General features: G+C 38.0%; 1 protein-coding gene and 1 pseudogene across 3 annotated transcripts in view; both read left to right on the forward strand.

The window, feature by feature from the left end:
• Ubr3 (ubiquitin protein ligase E3 component n-recognin 3) overlaps positions 1 to 25,347 on the forward strand; it is a 146,080-nt gene that overhangs the window by 65,348 nt on the left and 55,385 nt on the right. For all 3 annotated transcript variants that reach the window (XM_032903454.1, XM_032903453.1, XM_032903452.1), the window contains exons 20-25: positions 6,118 to 6,259; positions 9,425 to 9,529; positions 10,428 to 10,601; positions 12,653 to 13,113; positions 20,521 to 20,609; positions 22,302 to 22,451. In XM_032903454.1, coding sequence (XP_032759345.1) covers positions 6,118 to 6,259; positions 9,425 to 9,529; positions 10,428 to 10,601; positions 12,653 to 13,113; positions 20,521 to 20,609; positions 22,302 to 22,451 — 1,121 coding nt within the window. The remainder of the gene's footprint in view (positions 1 to 6,117; positions 6,260 to 9,424; positions 9,530 to 10,427; positions 10,602 to 12,652; positions 13,114 to 20,520; positions 20,610 to 22,301; positions 22,452 to 25,347) is intronic.
• Positions 3,593 to 6,082, forward strand: LOC116901492 (annotated as a pseudogene).

A 25,347-nucleotide genomic window follows, 5' to 3' on the forward strand; every position in this document is an offset into this window, starting at 1 on the left:
CAGTGGAATTTTGTTCAAGAAACAAAACAGACAAAATTTGTTAATTGACCTGATAAAGTAAATTTTATGAAATATGATTATAAATTAAAAGAAGAAAAACCTGGTTGCTCTTCGATCAGTTAGATTGGAAACTTGATTTTATGTTGCTCTACTTTTGAATCAGTGTCGGAAGCATGGATATAAAAATAAAACAGTATATCAGAGATGATGGAGATCTACAAAAAGTATGAAAATGTTGCTATTCTTGAGAGTTGAGAAAATAGAGCAAAATGAATTTTACTTAATGCAACAGTATTTTAAAATGTTAGTTACAGGAAAAAATTTGGTCTTGATAAAGTCTTTATTCAGATAATATTTAAATAGATGTTAATGTGTATCTAATGTTGTTAGGTGTAACTGGAACTTCTTTCCACCAGGAGTTTTAAATACTAGATAAATGTTTACTTTAGCATCTATCATAGACTGTACTTGAACAAAACAAACGAAACTTCCCACAAACAAAACAAAATTCCTTAAAACAACAAAAACCAGATTAATTTAGCTCAGGTGCTGTCACCTCTCTGCCTTTGCTCAGAATCCTGGAGGAGGCACTTAGAGGTTCCCCTTCCTCTGTTTACCTGGCCACCTCCTTTTGCATATTTTCTGTCCTTTTGTGCTAATTCATTTGCTTGTAGGCATTTATTCACTTCTTAGCTCCTTGAAGGGAGACTTTTTTTTTTTTTAATCTTTATTAACGAAGGGAGACGTTTTGCTTCTATATTTTCTCTTTCTGCCTCCCTCCCTCTCCCTCCCTCCTTTCTTCCTCCCTTCTTTTTTCTGAGACAGTGTCTCTGTATGGTCCTGGCTGTCCAGAACTCACTCTGTAGGCCAGGCTGGCCTCAACATCACCTGCCTCTGCCCCCTGAGTACTGGACTAAGGTACTCCCCCTGCCCGGCTTGCTTCTTACTCATCCTCAGGATCTGTGGCAGCTCCACGCTGTCCTAGTAGGCATTCACCTACTTGCTACTTGTTGGGTAAGTAAATTGAATAGATCATGCTGAAAATTGAAACATGGCAGGCATGATCGTACACACCTTTAACCCCATCACTCAGGAGGCTGAGGCAGGCAGATCTCTGTATGAATCCAGCCTGGTCTACTTAGCCAGTTCCAGGACAGCCAGGACCACATAGTAAGACTCTGTCTCAAAGAATAATCAAACAAAATCAAAAGAAAAAAGAGAAAGAAAAAAAATTTAAAGATGCAAAATTGATTTTTTTGCTTCTATATTCTGTCTCCCTCCCTCTTCCCCCTTCCCCTCTCTTCCCCTTCCTATTCCCTCCTCCCTCCCCTTCCTTCCACCCCCTTTCTTCCTTCCTCCCCCCCCTCTCTTTCCAGACAGGGTCTCAAAATGTAGAACAGACTGGCCTCAAATTTAGAGACCCTGTGCCTAATGAATATTAGGACTTTTTATTTGACTCTGAGCCGTTTATTTCGTTTAGAGCAAAAATGCTCAGCAAGGCACAGTCTTGTCTCCCAAGGAGTTTGGCATTCCCTAAAGAGTGGTCAAGTTGCTGCTGCCGTCTCATTCCCACAGCTTCATCGTGACTCAGGTGTCATGGTTACCAGTGCAGAGGAACCCGTGGGCACACACTGACTTAGACCTTGTCTATGGAAGAATAATATGTCATTAGCTCTGTAGGTCTAAGTACTTTTTTATTGATAACTACTTTATACAATTCAATAAAATAACACTCCCTAAACTGTTTCTAAACAACTTTTCTATTTTTGCATTTTATTCTTTGATTATCCACATTCCTTTTATTTTATTTTAGTTTCTGCCCCTCTCACCACTCTTTTTTTTTTTTTTTTTTTTGGTTTTTTTTTTCGGAGCTGGGGACCGGACCCCGGGCCTTGCGCTTCCTAGGCAAACACGCTACCACTGAGCTAAATCCCCAACCCCCCCTCTCACCACTCTTGTGTGTGTGTGTGTGTGTGTGTGTGTGTGTGTGTGTGTGTGTGCGCGCGCCCGCACTTGTGTATAGCTGTGCTCACTAACATAGGCATATCTGTTTTCCTTAGTCACTTCTCCATCTTATTTTTGAGATTGGATCATTTACTAAGCTTAGACCTGGTGGTTTTATTACCCAGAGAGGCCCCCGGGATCTGTTGTCTCTGCTCCCAGTGCTGCAGTTATGAGAATGCACTACTGCTCCTGGCTCTCTGGGTTATAGGACCCAAGCTCAGCTCTCATGTTTGTGCAGTCTGTTACAGCAGGACTAATTCTGATGCCTTATAATGATGTTCATTTTACTCTCCCTCCCCTCATCCCTGAGATAATGTAGCTCAGTCCTGAGATTCATTACTTGTTGTTGCATCTTTAGCTTCTAGGCATAGGCATTCCTCAGATTCTCATAATTCTGGCTGTACATGAATAAGAATTTTTATAGACTGTTAGGTAGGTTTGTTAAGAAACCTTGTGTTTGGTTTTTTTTCGGGTAGCTTTCTCAGAGAAGTATCTTCAGATATTGCCCCAAATACAATTGCCTTGTCATTAGTCTGTGATCCAAATGGGAGGGAAATCAGGCTTAGTAGCTTTCAATCAAATTCAAATCATGGTTTTAATATTTTGTCTTCTTACCTTTAACTATGCTTGCTATTTTATTCTCAGTAGAGAGGGATTCTCCCAGCAGAATTCCTTTGCAATGGTGAGGAGCAATCTTCATCCTCTGTTTATTTTAGCTCTTACTGTCTCACCTGTCATTGTTGATGTGGCAGATACTGAGAGTGCCATTGCATATTTAAGATTTCTAATTAAAAACTTTATTATATGTGTGGGTATGCTGTCTTTGTGAGGACACATGCATACCATGGAGTGTCAGAGGAGGTCAGAGGACAATGTTATAAGTTGCTTGTGCCTTTATGTAGGGTACAGAGACGGACCTTAAGTCCCTAGACTTGGCTGCCATCACTCTTACGTGAAAGAGTGATTTTGTTCTTAGTTTCATGTATGCATGGTGTTTGTGTACTTGAGAGGTATTGGTCCCCTGCAGCTGCAGTTAAAGGGAACTTCTGAACACTGCTGTGCGTGCTGGGAAACAAACCCTAGTCTTGTGGACTGCTGGGCTATTTCTACAAATCTTATTGTCTATTTTCATTTCATTTCTTGTTTGAGGCAGGATTTCTCTGAGTAGCCTTGGCTGTCTGGAACTCTGTAGACCAGACTGCTGCTTCTCAAGCTCATAGAGATCCACCCACCTCTGCTTCCCAAGAAGCAGAGAGAGATGAGAGGTGTGCGCTACTATTGATTGCCCTGCTTCCTTTATTTTCTTGGGTAGACTTTCTTTTAAGAGTTGTTTATTTAATTTTTAAAAAGATTTATTTTTATTGTATGTGTATTAGTGTTTGCCTGCGTGTATATAAGTGCACTTCATGTGTTCCTGGTTTCTCTGAGGACCAGAAGAGGGTGCTCCATCTCCTGAAACTGGAGTTTCAAGCAGACATGGCCATGCCTGACTTTTTAAAAAATATATGTTATATATATCACATATTTTTAATTGGTTATTTTATTTACATTTCAAATGTTATCCTCCTTCCTGGTTTCCCCTTCCCAAACCCCTATCCATTCCCCTCCCCCTGCTTCTATGAGGGAGTCCCTCCACCCCCCATTTCCACCTCACAGCTCTAGGACTCCCCTATGCTAGGTGTATTGAGCCTCCACAGGACCAAGGGTCTTCCCTCTCATCAATGCCAGACAATGACATCCTCTGCCACATATGCAGCTGGTGGCTTCAGATTCATTATATAGTTGAGGGTAATCTTGACCTTCCCAGTCTCCTGCCTCTACCCTCAAGTGCTGGGATTCCAAGTGTGTTCCTGTGTACCCAGCTCTATGTGGTACTGAGGGGTATTCTGAGTGCACTTTGTATAAATATAGTAAGAGCACCTAACTGTTGTGATTCAAGCTTATTAATAGTGTTGTTAAAACTCTTCCTTTTTTCCCCCTTGGGCTCAGAGCAACATGGATTGTCTGTCAACTTTTCTACATAATTCTTTCAAACTTTGCCTATTGTGCCTTAAGCCTGCAACTATTTGTGTGTAAGGTTGTAGTTACTGGCATTTTGTGAGGAGACAGAGCGCTGAACAGTCGTGTGGTCCCCTGCTGCTGTAGCTCTGGCATCTCGGCGTGACCTGCAGTAGGAGAGGCAGTCTCTTCTCGCTGTCCTTCCTTGTAGGAGACTTTTTTAATCTTCAGCTATATTTTCAGCTTTGTGAGAAAGCTTATTATCAAAGGAGATGGCCAGCAATGTTACCAGCAAGGCAGATCCTTGATCCATGAATTCCTGTGTATTCATTGGTAATCTCAACACTCTGGTGGTCAAGAAGTCTGATGTGGAGGCCATCTTTTTAAACTATGGCAAAATTGTGGGTTCTCTTTGCATAGGAACTTTGCCTTTGTCCAGTATGTTAATGAAAAAAATGCCCGAGCTGCTGTAGCTGGAGAGGATGGGAGAGTGACCGCTGGCCAGGTTTTCCCTATCAACCTGGCTGCAGAGTAGAAGTGAGCCGAGGAGAAGCAGGTGTGAAACGATCTGCAGCAGAGATAGACCGGAGCTTCCAAACGCCTCATGTGCGGGAACGCCTCATGAAAGGCAGATGTGGATTTAATTTCAAGAATACACAACGGGGATCTTCTACCACGTCTGGAAAGTTGAAAGGTGATGACTTTCGGCTATTAAGAAAGAACTGGCTCAGATAAGTTGAAAATGCTGGAAAAAATTGAAAAAGAACAAAGCAAACAAGCAGACTTTTCCTTCTCATCCCCAGTAGAGATGAAGAATGCAAAGTCTGAGGAAGAGCAGAGCAGCTCTCAGTGAAGAACGATGAGAAATGTGAAGATGGAGTCTGAGGCAGGAGCAGATGACTGCTGCTGGGGTGACCTGTGGATGTTGACTAGAATGACGATGAAGAGGAGGCTGAGGAAGGAGAAGATGACTCTTAATTAAGCACATAGTGGACTTAGAAATCTTATCCCACTATTCATTTACCTAGGCACTTGTGAGAGGTCAAAGTAGCACCAGATCCCCTCGCCTAGAATCGTCTGCACATTCTCACTGCTCTCCCTCCTTAGCCTTCCTGTGCTCATTAATTCCTCACTGCTCTGGGCCTAGTTCTGTTTCCACTCCCTTTGATGCTCCTTAGTAGTGATACCTCTTTGATTTAACAATAAAAAGATGGATGGTTTTTTAAAAAAAAAGATTGTCATTACTGTGTTCCTGGGGTCCTCCTGTTCTAGAAGACACAGACAAACTTGTTACTTCTTGTGAGTTATTCTCTTCCTTTAAAGACTTTCTAGGTCTCAGCAGTAGAAGGATCTCATTTCCATGACTGAGCCTTGTGTGAGTCCAACACCTTTAAACAGTAGAGTAGACATATACTCAGACTTTATTTCTTACATTGTGTTCATTTAGTGTGTGTGCACATGCATGCACACATGCACATGTTGCCACAGGTGATTGTGTGGAGGTCAGAGGACAACTCGTAGGAGTCAGTTCTCTTCTACCATGTGGGTCAGCAGGTTGAACGTAGGTCTTGAGGTCTTGGTGGCAAGCACCTTTTCCTGGTGAGCCATCTTGACGGCCCTCAAAGGTGGTAAACTATGCCCGTAGTGTTGATGTTTATTGATCATGTTTCTTCTGCTGCCCCAGTACTCTTTCTCTTTTAGGAGCTCAAGGGTGGGGTCAGAAGGTCACACTCCTATCCAGCCTGCTTTCCAGCCTTTAGTAGCGGGGATATTTTCTGATTACTGATTTTGTCAAGGGTTAGAATAGAAAGTCACTTTGCTAAAAATTTTATTATGGATTCTTTTCATTTATTTTTTTTGTTAGCATTTTTTACATTCATTTTTCAAGTTTTTGGTTTTGTTTTTTTAACTGATTTCTATCCAAAAGTAAAGGGAAAGTAATGTGCATAGTGAAAGTATAAGTAAAAGTATAAGAATAAATATCTGTTTGGCTTTTGAAAGCATTTATGAATAATTAGTAATGTATAGAAAATAGAAATGAGTGCCTGTAAATTACTGTTTAAACCATAGTTTATGAGTCTGTCATGTAAACTTGATTTTGCTTTATTTTTACAGTTTAAAACAGAGTGGAAAATTTTCTGGAAATCCCTGGCCTCCTTATAAGAAAAGAACATCACTCCATCCCAGTTATAAAGGTCTCATGAGACTTCTGCATTGTAAAACCTTACACATTGTGCTGTTCACTCTGCTTTACAAGGTAGAGTAGTAATTTGATTAGATAGAATGACTAAGATTACAATTTATTTTCATAATTTTCAAATCAAAGAACTAAATGACTATTTATATGAGGGTACCACTTATAAAGAAAAGTGTGTTTATAAATTTTTTGACGTGTAAGGGTAAATTATAATTACATGTATTTGAATTCCATATTGAAAAATTAGGAAGCAGTTGTATTTCTTTGTAGAGAAGTGTTTGTTGTTTAGCTTCAGACAAACACTTGAGACTGGAGTACTTGTTATGGCTTCTGTAAAGTGAGAGGTGGTGCGGCCGTAGGAGCTGTGCCAGGGAAGACGGAGGAAGTGAACAGCCAGCCAGTCCTACTGCGTGACAAAAGCAGGTGTCGCTGTGTGAGCCAGCGGCCTTACTCTAGAACGGTTATCTCTGCTTTTTACTTCTTAAGAATTTGACACAAAAGGATTTGAATGTGGGTTCTTTAGACACTTTTTTTTAAAACATCCTTTATTTTCCCATTACCTAAAATTTGTTTCAATTTGGGGTTTTCTCTCACAAAACCAACTTACTCTGTTCTAAAAGTTACATGAAATATAAAGAGAATGTGTGTATACGTTCATACACATACTCATATGCACATATATGTAATATGTGTGTATACTCTGGGATTTTTAATAAGAGATGAAAGATAATTATACCTGTAGTATCTATAAAATAATAGGGATAAATGTTATATAATTAGAAATAAAGAAAATGTATAATTTTTCTTTTTCATTTAAAAAATTAAAGGAAACCTAAGCTTATTCTGTTTACAAATTTCTATTGACTATACAGATAATTTTTAATTATTTAAGAAAGCATGCATTACTTGGTTAAATAGATCTCTTTGTGTTTGCCACATAATGAACCGGTGCTTTTAGATTTCTATATACTTCTTTTCAATACCACCCATGGCCATTATAAAAGCTAGAAGTTATATTGCACCAAGATTCTTAGATCAGTGCCTTTCAAAAGTGCCTTGAAAAACTTATTTTTATAATTTATCAAAAGGATTATTAGAAAAAAATAATGTATAGTGTCCTTCTCCATTAAAATATGTAGAACACGTTCATATTGGAGAGCAGTTTGTGTTGATTTTGTAGGCAAATGTAATTGGTAGGATTTCCCAGAGCCAGGCCTCTGTACTGAATGCATACTATAGACATTACAGTGTGTCAGGAAATCCTGTGTTGTTCTCAGTTCATAAGGGGAGAGTGGAGATTCAGAGGTTAGTAACTAGTTCAAATGATGAATAATAATAATTCATGATAAATGAAGGAAGCTTTACTGAGAATCTCTTTGAAGTTACTTTTTCAACTTTTAAAACTTACTCAATCTAGACGTGTTTTTATCAGAGATGACAGATTAGTGTTTTAGTTGTTTCAAGACTCTTTTGGCCAGGTTTGTTTTTTTTTTTTTTCCACATTTAGAATTTGTTTATGCTAGCTTTTCTGGCATACTCTAATTGCCCAGCACTGTCCAGTCAACTTTGCAGAAGGCTCTTGCAGCAAGATGCTGTTCTTCCTTGCCATGTGTGTTACTAAAGAACATGGTGGCACTTCCCAGAAAATGGCTTTATTTCTTTGTTCAGAATCTTTAGCTTTTATTTCTCTCAGTTAAATTTGTAATGTCATTGGATTTCTATTCAAAATCTCTTTGGATTTAGTAGCAATGCTCTATCAAGAGGAGACAGAAATGGTGGGCATTGCAGGAGAGGCTGAGAGCTGTGTGCAGTGATGTTTAGACAGCTGAGGATGTTTGAGTCTTGCTTCCCTCCATAATGTGCTGGGTTAGAAACTGGGAGCCTGGAGGCTCCCACTTCAGATTCCTCCTTAGGCTCTGTCTGCTTGGCACCACCTGCTGACTGTGTTTTGGACATTAATTGCTAGGCACTGTTCTAAGCAAATGGCAGATTCAAAGCGAAGCCAATCTCAAGTAATCTGGGCTTCTTTTTCACCTTTAGATATGGAAAAGCTAAGACCAAAGAGTGTTACTACATGTCAAGTAGATATAAACAGAGCTTTCTAAAAATGAGGTTTTGCAAGAGAAAGTGGAGTTGTTCTCCTACTTGTCAAATAGTAGGAAATCAGTCAGTGAGTATCTGTCTTTAGTTACAAAGAATTAGGTTTTTCCTCAGCCATTCATTTGGACTACTCCTGTCAGGCTCAGCTGAGCTCACCATCTTTTCAGTCCATTATCAACCCCCAAGCTGACCGGGCCACCTCTTGCTGAACCCTTTCTTCTCTCCTTCCCCATTTGGTCACCTTTTTATAACGAGACAAACAGTAGCTGCTGTGCCATCTTGTTCCTGAAGTAGTTTAGGGATCTTCTGATCACTGGGCTATTACAGCCCTGAGATCCTGTATAAGATGAGTAAGGTTTTAGTTGGATGATCTATGTATGTGGTGAAGTTCATAGAATTTTCCTTGTTCCTTATCATTTAAACCTCACATTGCCTTACATATTTATATAGATACAGAAAATATTTAGGGACCCAGAACGCTGAAGACAGCATCTATTTTGTTCTGCTAGCCAACTGCAGTTGCATTTAAATAAATGACTGTTTTTGTTAAATTTGGCTTCTTGTCTTCAGGAGACTATCAGAAGATTATGATGTAAAGTATCCTTGGTAAATTATTTTACTAGAGATTGCTATGTTTATATTAGTGATTTGTGAACTGTTTAATGGGGCACTCTTTAGGAAGTCTTCAAACTTCTGTTTTCAGTTACTGCACAGTATTCCTATGTAGGAGATGAAAGATGGCTCAGTGGTTAAGAGCCCATCCTGTTCTTGCTGAGGACCTGAGTTCAGTTTTCAGCAACCTCATTGTACATTTCACAACCGTCTGTAACTCCAGCCCCAGAAGATTCAGTATATGACTCTGGTCTATGAGAATATCTGCAGTCTTGTGCACACACACTCTATACACATACGTAAAAGACAAATCTAATAAAAGTTCTACAAATTGTCAAAGCAAACCTAGAGTTTGTTTCAGATTGTGTTTTTACTAAGATTTTCATTTGCATACCTGATTTTATATCTGATAATTATCTGATAATGATTTTTGTTTAAAATAGAATTTTTTGAATCTTTAAATAAAATAAATTTTGTGAAAAATATTTATGAGTTGTTTTTATTTTTTTAAAGATTCTGATGGATCATCAAAATCTGTCTGAACACGTGCTCTGCATGGTGTTGTATCTGATTGAATTAGGCCTGGAAGACTCTGCTGAGGACGACTCTGAGGAAGAGGTAAGCACTGCTCTTGCCGTCTGTCTGTCTGTCTCGGGCACTTATTCTAGGCACAGTTCTCGATTGGGTGGTTTTATTGTTGTTGTTGTTTTTCCCCCAAGATGGGGTTTCTCTGGAACCCTCTCTGTAGTCCAGGCTGGGCTCCAATTCAAAGGTCCATCTCCTCCTGCCTCCTGAGTGCTGGGATGAACGGTGCACTGCTGCTTTTCTGTATTGGCATTTGCCCGCACGCTTCTCTGTACAGCATTTACTTGCAATACACTTGGAGGCCAGAAATGGGCGTCAGATTCCCAGGAACTGGATTTACAGATGTTTGTGAGCTACCAAGTGGGTGCTGGGAATGGAACCTGACTCTTCTGGAGGAGCAGACTGTGCTCTTAACCACTGAGCTATCTTTCCAGCCCCTATTTTTAGATTTTTAATTCTTAAATTTGAAGAACTGGTAAGAAGGTCCTATTTATTTTATTTACTTAATATGTATGGATGTGTACCATGATGCCCATGCTCAGGTAGAGGACAGCTTGCAGGAGCTCTTTCTTTCCTTCTGCCATATGGGACCTGGGGATTTTACTCATGTTGTAATAAGGCTTGACAGATAGTGTACCTGCGGGGCCAACTCTCTGGCCTAAAAAGGCTTTATTCTTAAAATGCATATGGGTCTTTGAAACTTTCCTCGACACTTACGGAATTACTTCATGCACAAAACTGTTGAAATTTATCATTTAAATGAAAAAAATTAAAGAAAGCTGTTTATGTATTTTTGGTGTTATAGTGGGAACAAAAAATATGGCTTCTGGGGAGTGTACGTATGTGTGAGTACTTATTTTCTGTTGATTAATTAGTCCATTGATTGATTGATAGATTGATTGATTGATTGATTTGTTTGCATATATCTTAGGTATCAATGGGTGGACCAGAACGTTGTCATGACAGTTGGTTCCCTGGCAGTAACTTGGTATCAAACATGCGGCACTTTATAAATTATGTCAGAGTGCGGGTCCCAGAGACTGCTCCTGAGTTGAAAAGGGATTCCCTCGCCAGCACCAGCTCTGATGGCTTGGGCTCTTTACAAGTGAGTTTAAAAGGGAGAGAGGAAGGGGAAGGCTTGTGTTGTACTGAGACATGCTTAGATAACCTCCAGCATTCGGAAGAAAACACTGTTAGGGGGCTTTAGGTTGTCTTTTCTTTCTTGACATGTCTGAGCGCTGTGGCCTTAACCATTTTTTTTCCTTCAACCTGCTAGAATTCCCGACGGCCTAAAGTTCTTCAAAGAGAGGTAGATGTGTATGGTATTTGCATTAACTAGCAACATGGCTAATTGGAAATGAGGAAAAAAAAACACTGAAGTATTTGTGTGTGTTTGTGTGTGATTAATATAATTAAATAAAAAAGATTTCTTGAAATTAGTTTTTTACTTTTAATAAGGTTATTTATATTTAATTTCAAGTAAATTTATGTTATTGATCAAAAAATGCAGAGTGATTAGTAGTAAATTTTTCATTTTAGTGTTAAAAGTGTTCTGGACAGTTTCAGGTGGCCTACGTGTATCTACTTACATTAGAATTTCAATTGTCTTATTAACATCTTAAAAATGACTATTCCTAAATCAAAATAAATATTATTGCTGGCAGCATGCCTATTAAAAATATTTTTTTTCTTTTGCTTCTGTGGCAATTAACTAATGAAACAGGCCTATAACTACTTGTATTTCGTCTGTTGTGTTTTGGAACTCATTGTGAAGACCAGCTCTTTGCATGTTGCTTAATTAATCTTTAAAATAAAGTGAGAAGTGTAGCTGGAGAGAAGGCTCAGCAGTTAAGAGCACTGTCATCCCTTCCAGGGGAACTGGGTTCAATCCCAACACCCACATAGTGGCTCACAGCTGTCTGTAACTCCAGTCCCAAGCACCAGGCATGCACATGATGCACAGACATATATGTGGCTAAAACTCCCATATATATATAAAATAAATAAAAATTTTTTTTTCTTTTTTTTCGGAGCTGGGGACCGAACCCAGGGCCTTGCGCTTGCTAGGCAAGCGCTCTACCACTGAGCTAAATCCCCAACCCCCTAAAAATAAATAAAATTTAAAAAAGAAAAAGTATTAAGATGACGTGTCAGATAAGTAGTTTTCTTTCCTATACACTACGTATCATGTGACTAGAGAGAGCTGAATTAGTATTTCTTGTAGTCAAGTCTATTGGTTAGAATATTTCTTGCATTTGACATATTTTTGTTGTGAACACTATAAAGGATTTTAATTAAAAACTTGGAACCTCTATCAGAGGCTCTTTTGATCCTAATGTTGTAGAGTACTTTAAAAACATTGAATGTTAAAATTTTATACTGTAATTTGACTTACAAAAGGATACTTTTTAGTGTTCTTTTTAGAAAGATGAGATCCATTAAACTGATTCATATTTTAGTTAAAAGATGATGTCTAAGAGGACTGATGTGTTTGTTTTGGCAAAAGGGCTGTTTAGAAGACAAATTATTGAGAAGAGCACTTGACTAAAAATGTCTACTCAAATAACATATGGTGATATGCAGTGTGAAGAAAATTAATTTAGTCTTTAGATTGTATCCTTATATTTCAGTTTTAAAACTTGAAATCTTTGTAATTTTCACTTTGAAGTTCCTTAAAAGTGAAATTAATATTTACGGTCTTAAAAAATGAAGGGAAATGGAATGTTTTTTCTGTGTGGAAGCTGTAGCACCCCTGCAGAAGGTAACAGAGTCTATGCAGTTTCTTCATGAGTGGTGTGTGAGACAGCAGTTTTTCTTAAACTGAGAAGCTCAGTTTATGTATTTTAGTTTTCTTTAATTTTTGTTGTTTTGTAATATGGCTGCAGGTTTGGCCTACGCTTTGTTTGTTTTTAGTGGAACATTGGCTCAGGTTGAACAGAGGGTCAACTGCAGTGACCTTCTGTTCCTTATCGCTGTCCGCATAAAGTGGTCGTATATCTATTTGAGAAAGAAATGAAGGAAACGGGTTATCTGCTAGAGAAATCTTTGGATGAAAATGAAGCATTCCCTTTGGATAAATACAGTGATTGATACATTTTTAGAATTGGTTATTGACTAACTTCTTCATCTTTCTGTTGTTCTTAATTTTACTGGTAGAATTCTGGTACAGCTCAAGTTTTCAGCTTAGTAGCAGAGCGTAGAAAGAAATTTCAGGAGATCATCAATCGAAACAACAGTGAAGCAAATCAGGTGGTTCGGCCCAAGACTCCAAGTAAATGGTCAGCTCCTGGCTCAGCTCCCCAGTTAACCACAGCTATTTTGGAAATTAAGGAAAGCATATTGTCTTTGCTAATAAAACTTCACCACAAACTCTCAGGAAAACAAAACTCTTACTATCCTCCATGGCTTGATGACATAGAAGTTTTAATACAACCAGAAATTCCAAAATACAGTCATGGAGATGGTATAACTGCTGTAGAAAGGATTTTGCTAAAAGCTGCAGTGCAAAGCAGAATGAACAAGCGCATCATTGAAGAGATATGCAGAAAAGTGACTCCTCCCGTGCCACCCAAAAAGATCACCACAGCAGAGAAGAAGACTCTGGACAAGGAGGAAAGGTATTGTCATTTTTACTGTTTCTAATATTTACAGAACAGTTTATGATTTGGGCTTTTCTCTTCTTCGGTCATTCAGGGCTAATGACCTGGTTATTTGAGTTAGAGCAGCCACAGCTGCTTGCTTTGTAAGGTGAATGATTGGCCACAGCTAGTGCTTCTGTGTGTGGGATGCGGAATACTTTATGGATAAAAAGATGGGAATTGCTGACTCCAGTGTAAAATTACACTGAAAGTTGGAGGCGTCTTCAGAAACACTGCTAATACTATTACTGCTGCAGCACCTAAGGATTCTCTTGCTGTGAAGAAAGAAGGTTTAACTTTACTTAAATAGCAAATAAAGTATTTTGGATATTTCCTTAAAAAACATTTATTTATTGTATGTGTGCATGCACATATGCTTGTATGCATGTTAATACATAGGCTACTGTGTGCATATGGAGGTCAGAGGACCACTTTTAGAAGTCTGTTCTGTCTTGTGGGTCCTGGGAGATCTCACACACACACACACACACACGGCCACCTTCCCAGGGAATGGTGGTACCTACAGTGGGCTGGACTACCTGTGTCAGTAACAATGAAGACGATTTCCCCACAAACCTGGTAACAGGCCAGTTGATCTGGGCAGTCCATGAACTGAGGCTTCCTTCTGAGGTGACTGGAGCTTGGTAAAGTTGATAATTAAAACTAACGAGTACAGGTGGCACTAATGACGACGACGATGTAAAAGGACAGAGAAAAAAACTGTCAACTTTGTTTGGTGTTCTGAGTTCACATAAGTTTGACAGTCCCATGTATTTTGCTAGTTATGAGGGAGATCGTCCTGGGATAACTGTGTGAGAAGCCATTTTAGTCACATATGTGATTGTGTAAGAAAAAATTGTGTTTAGAGACAAAGAAAGTACATAGGGGCTGCAGAGATGGCAGAGTGGGTAAGTGTACTGTACAAAGGAGAGAGCCGAGTGCCTAGCAGCTGTCAAATCTGGGCATGGCTGTGCCTGTGTGTGGTCCCCTCGGAGCTCACTGACCAGACTCTCTAGCTTAAACAGTCAGCTGCTGGTTCACTGAGTGCCTAGTGTGGAGGGAATAGGAGAAAATGATAGAAAGAGTCCCCATGCTGCCACCCACACCTCCATGCATATGTTGACCAAAGTCAAAAGCACAAGCAAACCACAAAAGTCCTAAAAAAGGGATAAATAGAATAATAATAACATTCCTATTTTCTTCTTATAGGATTACACTTTATGAATAGGAATTCTAAAGAACTGATGTGTAATTTAAATGGCATTTAAATTTAATGCATCTATTAATAAAAGTGGAAAGTTGAAAATGAGTTGGCTTACTTCTGCTAATCTCTTTAAATTGGAGGCTTTTTCCTCCTGATTATGTACTAGGCTGTTCTGTTTTAAGAAGGTAAACATGCAGTGAATCAAAGTTTACTTGGTTAAGAGTATTTTGTAATTATTGCTAATAATAGCTATGACACTAGAAGACATAGTTTAGATACCATTTCTACAGAAGTCCTTTTAATGTGATGCTGTAGGAATTGGGGATGTAGTTCAGTGGTAGCACACATGCTTAACACCCAGGAGTTAAGTCCCAGCACTACAAAAAAGTGAAGACTCTCTCTCTCCCTCCGTCTCTCTGTCCCTCTGTCCCTCTATTCCTCCCCCCTCCCTCTCCTCTCCCTTCCCCACACACACACACACACACACACACACACACACACACACACACAGAGAGAGAGAGAGAGAGAGAGAGAGAGAGAGAGAGAGAGAGAAGGCAAAGGTGAAGACATTGGAACTAATTCTATAGCAGACAGTTAAGGGAGGTGAGTTTGAACCTTGCTGTGTCTCTTCTGTTTTAGATTAAGTTTTGCGATAATAAAAGGCAGTTTATAAACTCTTGGTATTGGCAGTTCTCTGTCACCCATAAAAACTTTGGCATCTTTTCCACAATACACTGGTTCCATAGAAAGAACACAGAAGTACAAATGGGAGTTGCCTCAGGGTTTCTATTGCTGCAGCAAAACACCATGACCAGAAGCAAGGTGCGGAGAAAAGGGTTTAGGTGGCTGACACTTCCATATTGATGTTCATTACTAAAAGAAGTCAGCACAGAAACTCAAACAGGTCAGGAACCTGGAGGCAGGAGCTGATGCAGAAGCCTGGCAGAGTGCTGCTTACTGGCTTGCTTCCCATGGCTTGCTCAGCCTGCTTTCATATGAACCCAAACCCACAAGGGCTAGTCCCTCCTCCATCAACAGCTAATTAGACAGTGTCTTGCAGTTGGGCTTATAGAGGGATTTTTCTCTATTAAGTCTCCCCCCTTTCAGACAACTCTAGTTTGTATGTTAAGTTGACACAAGACTAGCCAACACAGAAGTCTTAGTCTTAATAATTTCCTTTAGCATTCTCAACCTCCAGAATACTTCTTAAATGTACTGAATCTCACGGAACTTGTCCTTATTTACATGTGTGTCTAATGGAATAATGTAGACTTTTGTTAAAAAGTTGGTTTCACAGAACTTTGATTAACACATTAAAAAAGATTTATTTTATATGCATGGGTGCATGTATGACTGCTCACCATGTGTGTGCCTGCTATGTGTGGAGCCCAGAAGAGGGTGTTGCATACTCTGAAACAGGAGTGTCAGGTGATTATGCGTTGTCACATGGAGGACTGGGAACTAAACACAGATCCTCTGCAAGAGCAGTAAATGCTCTTAGCTCCTGAGTACCCAAGAAATGCACTTGAATTTTAGTTATACCATAGATCATACCATGTTTGATGTACAGATTTATTACTTGGAATATTCTTTTATCAGCAGGTAGACTCATAATGTATGTGCTTAGAGGTGAGGTGCACAGTGGCTTTAATGAAAGAAGATCCTCATCTTCAGAGCTCACCCAGAGGTGGTGAGAGAGGCCACACCCACTGGATTGATCAGAGCTTCTGTCTATTGAAACATTTCTGTATTACTCTTGGAGTGCTTTAAGCAGATACATAATACATTTATATATATTCCTTAGTGACACCATTTCTTTGAGGATACGCTTAAATTTTCATGGGCTTTATTTTAAAGTAATCTCCAATGTGGAGAAATGGTTTAGGGCCTTGCTGAGGTTTCTGAGTAGGTTGCTGGTGTGCTGCCCTCCACACTGGGATACTTTGGTTCCTAGAGGTACAGGCTTTTTCTTATGTAACCACAGCAGAACTGTAAGATTCTATAAGATTAGGGAGTTAACTTTGTATTTAAGTATGATTAAATTATAAGATCTCATGTTGAAATAGTTGTTTAAGGTTTCTCATCAGAGAAATATTCAATGTACAATTGCTTATTGAATTGAATTGTTATCTTTTTGGTCTCTTTCAATGTGGATCAGTTTTATCAATCTTTCTATTATTTTCACAACGGTGGAACCTCTGAAGGGTCAGGACAGCAGTGACATTGTGGGCTTGTCTGCTGCCTGGCAGGGACATCAGTGAGCTTGCAGCTTCTGTCATGTTACTTGACCTGTTAGTGTGTCTACAGGCGACTGCTGCACTGTCCATTTACCTTACTCTTCTTTGCAGCTGCTGTATACGTTGAGACTCTGTAATTTTCCTTTTATCACCTTTGAGGGGACTGTTTTATTTAGTCATAAACTCGTGGAGTTTCTGTTTTACTTTGAGTTATCATCTATCTGATCTATTCAGTATTCATTCTGATGATCAAACATTGTAGGTTAGCATTGTAGTTAATGCTAAGATCTTCATCTTTTTTGGTCAGTTCTCCTCACTAACTGAGCATGCTACCCTCTATAGGCAGAGAGGTCCCCAGGCTCATCTTGCCCTAGAACCAGCCATTTCCCATGGAGTTCTGGTTACTTTTACCTGAGAATGGGATTTAGAAACTATAATCCTTGCACCTTTTCTAATGAAGTATAGCTACTTTCAGGTCCTCTTAATGAATAGAACTGGAAAAAAATTATGTGTCTTTGCATTAGGGGTTGAAGAGACAGAAGACAATTTTTTGTACTTGTCCTTATGTATTCAAAACTATGAGTTTAAGCTGATTCTGTTCTTCAATATCCTGACTGCAGCTTCCCCTCCTTCTCCAAGCTCTCCCCTACCACTGGCTCCTTTTCAGAAAAGAGAGGCCTCACATGAATATCAACCAGCCATAGCACATCAAGTTGCAGTAAGACTAGGCACATCTTCTATTGAGAAGAGACAAAGCAACCCAGTAGGGGTGAGGGGTCCCAAAGGCAGGCAGTGGAGTCAGAGACAGCCTCTGCTCCCACTGTTCAGAGTCCCACACAAAGACCAGACTACATAATTGTAACTTATGTGCAGAGGACCTAGGTCAGTCCCATGCAGGCTCCTGGTTATTGTCAGTTCAGTTTCTGTGAGCCTCTGTGAGCCCAGGTCGGTTCATTCTGTGAGTTTTCTTGAGGTATCTTTCACCCCTCTCACTCCTACAATTCTTCTTCCCTTCTTCTGCTGGATTCCATAAGCTCCACCTAATGTCCGACTGTGGGTCTCTGTATCTGTTCCCACCAACTGCTGGGGGTTTCCTACATATAACCAATTTCTTGTACTCTTTAACCATAAAATACCCTCTTGTGCTAGACTGTTTACTTCTGGCAATGAGAGCCTTCCTTCATGTTCAGGAAGGTGTGGGTAGGTAGATTTATTTATTTTTTGAACTGATCAGTGTCAAACAGAATTAAATTTGGGATAAGATGAATGATTAATAACCTATATAGTATTTTGGCTTAAAAACAATGCAAAAGAGAGATATAAGACAACAAGGCACATTTTCTTATATAACTCTTAAATTACCTACAAAGTAAGTAAAAGTGTTTTGAAAATTGTTGGCAAACTGTGACTTTTCAAGTGCCACAGTCCTTTCTCTGTAGGTGTTCTTGATTTCCTCCATTGATTTGACAGGAGCAATGTGCAAGGATTCTCAAACTGCTATTAGAAGTTCAGCTTTCAAGTTCTAGATGTTACAACTTTGCTTCATTTCAGATGAACAGAAAACTACTTTTAGGCTCCCATAGAAATGACTATACATGAACTCAGTTTAGCATTCTGTGTGACTTCATAGTGCTTAGCTTAGATTGGTATCAGAAGGAAGTGAGATGTATATTGTATACTGTGTGCTTTGTATCACAGGCTCTGATCTGTATCTGGTTATGGTCATGCAAACTTAAATAGTTGTCTATTTGACTAATAAACAGCTTACCTTTTTCACCCATTTCTTTCTTCTCTTTGATAAAATTATTGTTCTAACTTCCTTAATAGAAGTACAATTTCATGGTAGTAGTATTGTTTCTATAATATAATCAGGGAAGCCCAAGTCTTTACAATTTCCTTTTGCTTTTGTATTCATATGTATAATTCTATATTATTAATTTATTATCATTGCTTGCCAACAATCTTAAAGTATTCTTTGGAAGAAGATGAATGGTAAATGCTAAAAGAACAATGAAATAATACAAAGGAATAATTATTTAGATTTAGAATGCTTTTTATTCTTTGCTAATTTTGGGACTCACCTCTTTTACTTCACTCAAAATAATCTAACCTAGAGATGCTCTTAGAAACTGAGAAATTTACTGGCTTCTGCTCCTGCTATTAGGAGACAGCTAGTCTTAGAGTAGCAATAAGTGGCTATTCTTATCTTTTAGACCTTCTTTATATGTAAACATCGTAGGTTTTTATAGAACCTCTTTACTGTCTCGTGCTGACAGGACTTCTTGCTTTTTCTGCCTCTGACAAATACTTTGGATATTATATTGTTGGAAATCCAGATTTTCTTTTCTTTTTTCTCTTTTTTAAATTGAAATAGTTTCTTTTCTCATACAGTATAGTTTCCTCTCCCTTTACTCCGCCAGTTCTTCCCCACCTTCTCTCCAGTCCCTTTCTGTCTCTCATTAGAAAAGAACTGGTTTCTAAGAGATAAAAACTAAACATGACAAAATAAAAGATAATAAGATGGCTAAAGATGTTGAATATTTTTAAAATGTTTCTCATTCATTTGAGAATCCTCTATTTAGAAGTCTCTGTTTAGATGTTTCCCATTTCTAAGCTAGATTTGAATTTTGATACTATCTAGTTTCTTGAATTCTTCATATATATTTTGGATATTAGTCCTCTTATCAGATGTAGAGTCTGTAGCCAACCATTCTATAGGCTACCACTTTGTCCTATTGATGATGTTCGTTTGCCTTACAGAAGCTTTTCAGTTTCCTGATGTCCCTTATACTATTGTTGATCTTAGTGCCTGCTCTATCAATGTTCTGTTCAGAAAGTCATCTCCTGTACCAGTGCCTTCAAGGCTATTCCCCACTTTCTCTTTTATTGGCTTCAGTGTATCTGGTTTTATGTTGAGGTCTTTGATCTACTTGAGTTTGGTGTAGGTTGATAAACATTGATCTCTATACATTCTTCCACAGGCAGACATCCATTTTGACCAGCGCCATTTGTTGAAGATGTGGTCTTTTTCCTAGTGTGTATTTCTGGCTTCTTTATCAAAACTCAGGTGTTCATTTGTGTGTAGAGTTATGTCTGGTCTTCAGTTTGATTTCATTGGTCAGTGTGTCTGTCTTTATGCCAGTGCCATGTGTTTTTATTACTACAGCTCTATAGTGCAACTTGAAGTCTGGAATGACAAGACATCCAGAAGTTCTTTATTATTCAGGATTGTTTTATCTATTCTGTTTTTGTTTTTCCCATATGAAGTTGAGAATTGTCCCTTCACAGTCTGTAAAGAATTGTGTTGGGATTTTGATGGGGATTATATTGATCTGTAGATTGCTTTCAGTAGGGTGGCCATTTTTACTGTTATCCTACTGATTGATGAGCAAGGGACATCGTTCCATCTTCTGATAGCTTCTTTCTTGAAAGACTTAAAGTTTTTTAATGATAAAACATGATACATGACTTCATTGTGCTTCCCATGCTCGGTTACAGTTCCCCAAGATATTTTATATTATTTGAAGCTACTATGAAAGGTATTTTTTCCTGATTTCTTTTTTCAATCCATTTGTGATTTACATATTAGGAAGGCTACTGTTTTGTTTTTTTGTTTTTTGTTTTTGTTTTTTTTTTTTAAGTTAATGTTGTATTCAGCCATTTTGCTAAAATTGGTGGAGGATTTGGATTTTTTAAATCTATCCATTGTTTCATACTCTAAAATAGATAATTAGCTTTTATTTTTACTTATACAGACAGTAGGTTTGAAGCCATTTGGAAAGGATAGAATTAGCTCAGGCACATTCAAATCTTGCATGAAATTTAATACAGTAATTCAGGAAAAAGGAAGCTCTTGATTTTGTGGCCATTTTTACATCATATGTTCCTTAAGACAGTAGATTGGTTTTGAACACATCATATATTTATAATTGTATTTCTCTTTAGGCGCCAAAAGGCTAGAGAAAGGCAGCAGAAATTGCTTGCAGAGTTTGCTTCACGACAGAAAAGCTTTATGGAGACTGCAATGGATGTCGGTAAGTCAGAAATTTTAGTTTGAAGCTCTACAACTAGTTATTATTTATAGTGATAATTTAATCTGAATCTTTACCAGTTTAAATAGTACAGATAATTTACTGTCTTTATTTAAACAGTAGAGTAATAGAATGATCAGATTAGTGGTTTAATTATTGTGCGTGCACATGGGTACAGGTGTGCCCATGGCTACAGTGTGTGGAGGTCATAGGACAACTTTTTCCTTCTACCATGTGGGTTCTGGGGATGGAGCTCAGGTTGTCAGGTTGGGGGCAAGTGTCCTTACCCTCGGAACCATATTGCCTGCCTGAGATTAGATCATTATTTTAGCCATTTTGTTGTTGAGCAGAGGCAGTTGTTAAGGGGACTTGGTTCTCTATAAATCTGCCCTCACATATGTCAGGTCTGTCAATAAGCATTTGATTATTTATTTTGATGGTCTTCTCTTAAGTTATTCTAAGGTCCTTATAGTGATTTTTAAAATATTTTGAAATATAGTGATTAATTAATTATTAATTAAATGCAGTGATTAGTATAATGTTTTAAAATATTTTAAAATATTTTTGAGTGCCATCACATTGATATTTCTAAACATCAGGTTCACCTTTTAATTCAGTTCATATTGGCATTAGGATTTTTATAATGAGGAGAAGTACCATTTCCTATGTGATTGTAGAGCTATGAACAGTCTACTTAAAAAATATTTTTCCTCCTTGTTTTCTCTATAATAGTTCTTCTTTCAAATTATCATCTTTTAAGTTTAGTAGTTTCTACATATATGAGAAGATACCTGATACTTACCTTTCTGTGTCTGCTATATGCCTTGCTATTAATTTCTGATTGTTAGTAATATATTACCAGATCATTGTTGTTTCCTGTAATAGTTCTGCCTTATTAACACATAATCTGAGGATATCCAATGGTTTGCTTGTATAAACCCTGATGACAGTTACTTGAAAGATACTACTGAAATAGAGCATTAGGAACCAGTGTTTCCTGTTTTTCTACGTTATGCTGCTACCAACTTTTTTTTTTTTTTTTTTTTTTTTTTTTTTTTTTTTTTTGGAGCTGGGGACCGAACCCAGGGGCCAACTTCCTAAGCGGCTCTACCACTGAGCTAAATCCCCAACCCCATCTACCAACTTTAAAATAAGAGTTGCCACCTTACGAATTTTCTCTCTTCAGAACCTCAGTGTAAACTAAAACAAATGACCTGTTCCTTAAAAATGTAATTAAAATTTTCTCTTACAGAGTTTTTAAAGATTACTTATTTATGTATATGAGTGCTTTATTTGCACGTATGCCCGTGTGACAGAAGTGGGTATCAGATCCCACTTATGTGGTTACTGGGATTTATACTCAGGGCCTCTGGAAGAGCACCCAGTGCTCTTAACCTGAGACATCTCTCCATCCCCCTACATGGATATTTTTGCTTCTGTTTTTTAGTATCAACTTTTACCTGTAATTGTAATTTTACAGCAAAATATTGACTCATGCATTATTTAAAGTTGTTTTAATCAAAGAACATTTTTGTTCTTTCTTAGAGCTGACATTTTACTTGAACAATAGACTCAGTTGTATTATGATAGAGTTTTGTTAGTGTTTAACTTAAAAAGTATTTGGAATGGATCTTTTTGGGGAGTGCATATTGAAGAGGGACTTTTCTTTTAAGAGTTATAGCTTTCCCCCTCCAGATTCTCCTGAGAACGATATTCCTATGGAAATTACCACAGCAGAACCTCAAGTTTCTGAAGCTGTGTATGACTGTGTTATTTGTGGACAGAGTGGTCCTTCTTCTGAAGACAGACCTACAGGACTGGTTGTACTGTTACAAGCATCATCAGGTGAATTCAAAGAAACTTTTTGATAGAAACATTTTAGAGAATGGCATCTATAACAGATACCTGGATATTAAATGGGATCTTATATTAGAGTTCAGTTTTCTCATTCATGTAGCTGTTCTAAAATCTATAAGCCTCTGAGGTCTATCAGTGTTGTCCATTTAAATACTCTAACTGTATCGCATGTCCTGTCTCTGAGGTCTATCAGTGTTGTCCATTTAAATATTCTAACTGTATCACAGGTCCTGCCAGTTCTGCTTCAGTTTCGTAGATTCTTGAAATAGCATGCAGAAGTAGTTCCTGACACAGCGTGTAGATGTTGTTTGCCAATTATCTTTCATAACATTTTAAAAATTGGTCTGAATGTTGTCCATTTTTTTCCCATTCTGAGGTATTTTGAAGTAGTAATAGTTCTTAGATGAACTTGTTTTGATGAATTTATTCCTTCCTCAACAGGAAGTATGAACAGAGTAAGTCTGTGAAGAACTGCATATCTAGATTTTAAATCAGTATCAGTGTATTTTTAAGTAAAATGCGGAGGCATTTACATAAAAACACGGAGTAAGAGGTAGAGGATGGGGTGGAATAGAAGTTTATATGTTTTTGAAGCTAATATTAATTTAATATTAATTTAAAATTCCCTCTTATAAAGTGAAAATGTTAATTCTATCCTCCAGGTAACCACAAAAACAACCTCCTTAGCAAGAAAAAAAATAAAAAATCATATTAAAGAAATGGGAAGGGACTCAAAATTCCACATTAGAAAATTTAACTACAAAGAGAGCAGTAATGAGTGAACAAATAGCAAACAAAGAGCATGGTTGCAGAATTAAGCTCTTTGTTAGTAATCATTGGAAATACAGTGAACTTAGTTTCCTACTTAGAAGATAGAGATTGAGAGAGTGAATTTTAAAGATGTCCACATTATATTCTATGGATAAGAAATTCACTTTTGGGCTTTAGAGGAGGCTTATTGGTTAAGACAGCTGGCTGCTCTTCCAGAGGGCCCAGGTTGAATTCTCAGCACCCACAAAGCAATTGTTTATTTCTACAGTTGTAGAGGATTTAACAACCTTACCCAGGCATATATGCAGGCAAAATACCCAAAACGTATAAAATTAAAAGAAATAGTTTATTTTTTTTTAAAAGGAGAGATTTACTTTAGACGTAAAGACATAGGAGGTTGAAGGTGACCTCAGGATGCAGCTCAGCTGGTAGAATACTTGCTCCGTGCACAGAACGTTGAGTTGGATGTATAATTAGGGGTGATGGTTTATACCTGTGATCTCTGCACTCAGGAGGGATGGAGGCAGAAAGGTCAGAATCCCTGTCAACAAAGAAAAGTACAGGAAAGTGAATTCTGTTGAATACTAAAAGATTTAATAGCAAGCCTTCTGAAATGTCAAAAATAAAGAGGAAGGGCCATTTTTTAAAGTTACCATGTGAGGTTAGTGTTCTCTTCATACGTAAGCACTAGAATGCATTACCAAGTGTAGATGCAAAAACTCTCAGCAGAATTCTATGAATGAATTCGGTAGTGTAGTTAGGATTATACAGCCTGCTAATTTTAGCTGTGAGCATCCTCTCGATTCTATGCTTTATTTCCACAGCTACTTGAAATCTCTCCTAAAGCCAGGTGTATCGCGTACACTATTCCTTAGAGAAGCTCTTTCCCTGCAAATGCATTTTTAAAAAGTACCATTTTTATTTCAATGATACATTAAAAAAAAATACACAAATTGTGGTGCAGTGGTGTTTTAGAACGTATATGCGGGGTTGGGGATTTAGCTCAGTGGTAGAGCGCTTGCCTAGGAAGCGCAAGGCCCTGGGTTCGGTCCCCAGCTGCGGGGGGTGGGGGTGGGGAACGTATATGCACTGTGTGATATGATATGTCTGTGTTTGTAATCCTTTTGTTTTTTGATGTTTTATACTTACAAAATTATAGCATTAGTTTGTTTTCTCCTGCCATATTTATGTCTGTCTCCCAATTTTTTCTCCATGTTTTGTGTATTCAGAAAGTTGAATACTTTCTACCTGCTACCAGTTGTCCATCTGCTCCTTTGTGTTCTCAGAAAACACATGCGTGTATGGGCATGAAGCATAAGTCCTTGTCCACTATCACAATCATCAGATCTAATATCAATACCACATACTATGTTTATATTCTAATTTTCCCAGTTATCTAAACTTTTGCTTTTTGTTTTTCTAATAATTGGGATGTTTTGATACACGCCTATATTGTAGAGTGAGTATGTACATCTAACTGGCCTAACTTTTCACCTCAACTATCTATTTCTTTGAGGTAGGAACCAGTAGTATCTTTTATAGCATATATTTTCTTCTTTGTTTGTCATTTGTGTGGCTTTTTTAAATTTAGAATAATCTCTCAAGGTCTTTTCCCAAGATTGGCTGTTCATAGATTGGATGTGTGGATTGGTGTGATTATTCTCTTATTGTAGGTTCAGAGTAAACATTTGGAGAAGGGCATTGTACAGCATGTTCTTCTGATGGCATCGTGTTAGGAGGATCCATGTCAGAGTTCTGTTCTAGGTGATAGCTATGACGAGGGGTTGGTAACCCATAAAGTTAAATACTTTAGCCTTTATCTTTTACCAGATTTTTTTTTTGCCTGAGTGTGTGAACATAACATCTGACACTTGCACCATGCTTTCTGATACTAAATTTCTTTAACTTGTCCTGTTTCTCTTCCTTCATTCCTCATAAGTTATCCCCTCAGTGATGGAAAACTTGTCCTTGTCACCTCATGCAGTTCTCCAGCCTTGGACTCACTGCTTTTTCCCAGCAGCACTGCTTCCTTTTCCTTTTTCCTTTTTTATTTTGGTTTGGTTTTTTTATTGAATATTTTATGTATTTACATTTCAAATGTTATCCGCTTTCC

This window comes from Rattus rattus, chromosome 5 (genome assembly GCF_011064425.1).
Source record: "Rattus rattus isolate New Zealand chromosome 5, Rrattus_CSIRO_v1, whole genome shotgun sequence".
NCBI classification, from domain to species: Eukaryota; Metazoa; Chordata; class Mammalia; order Rodentia; family Muridae; genus Rattus; species Rattus rattus.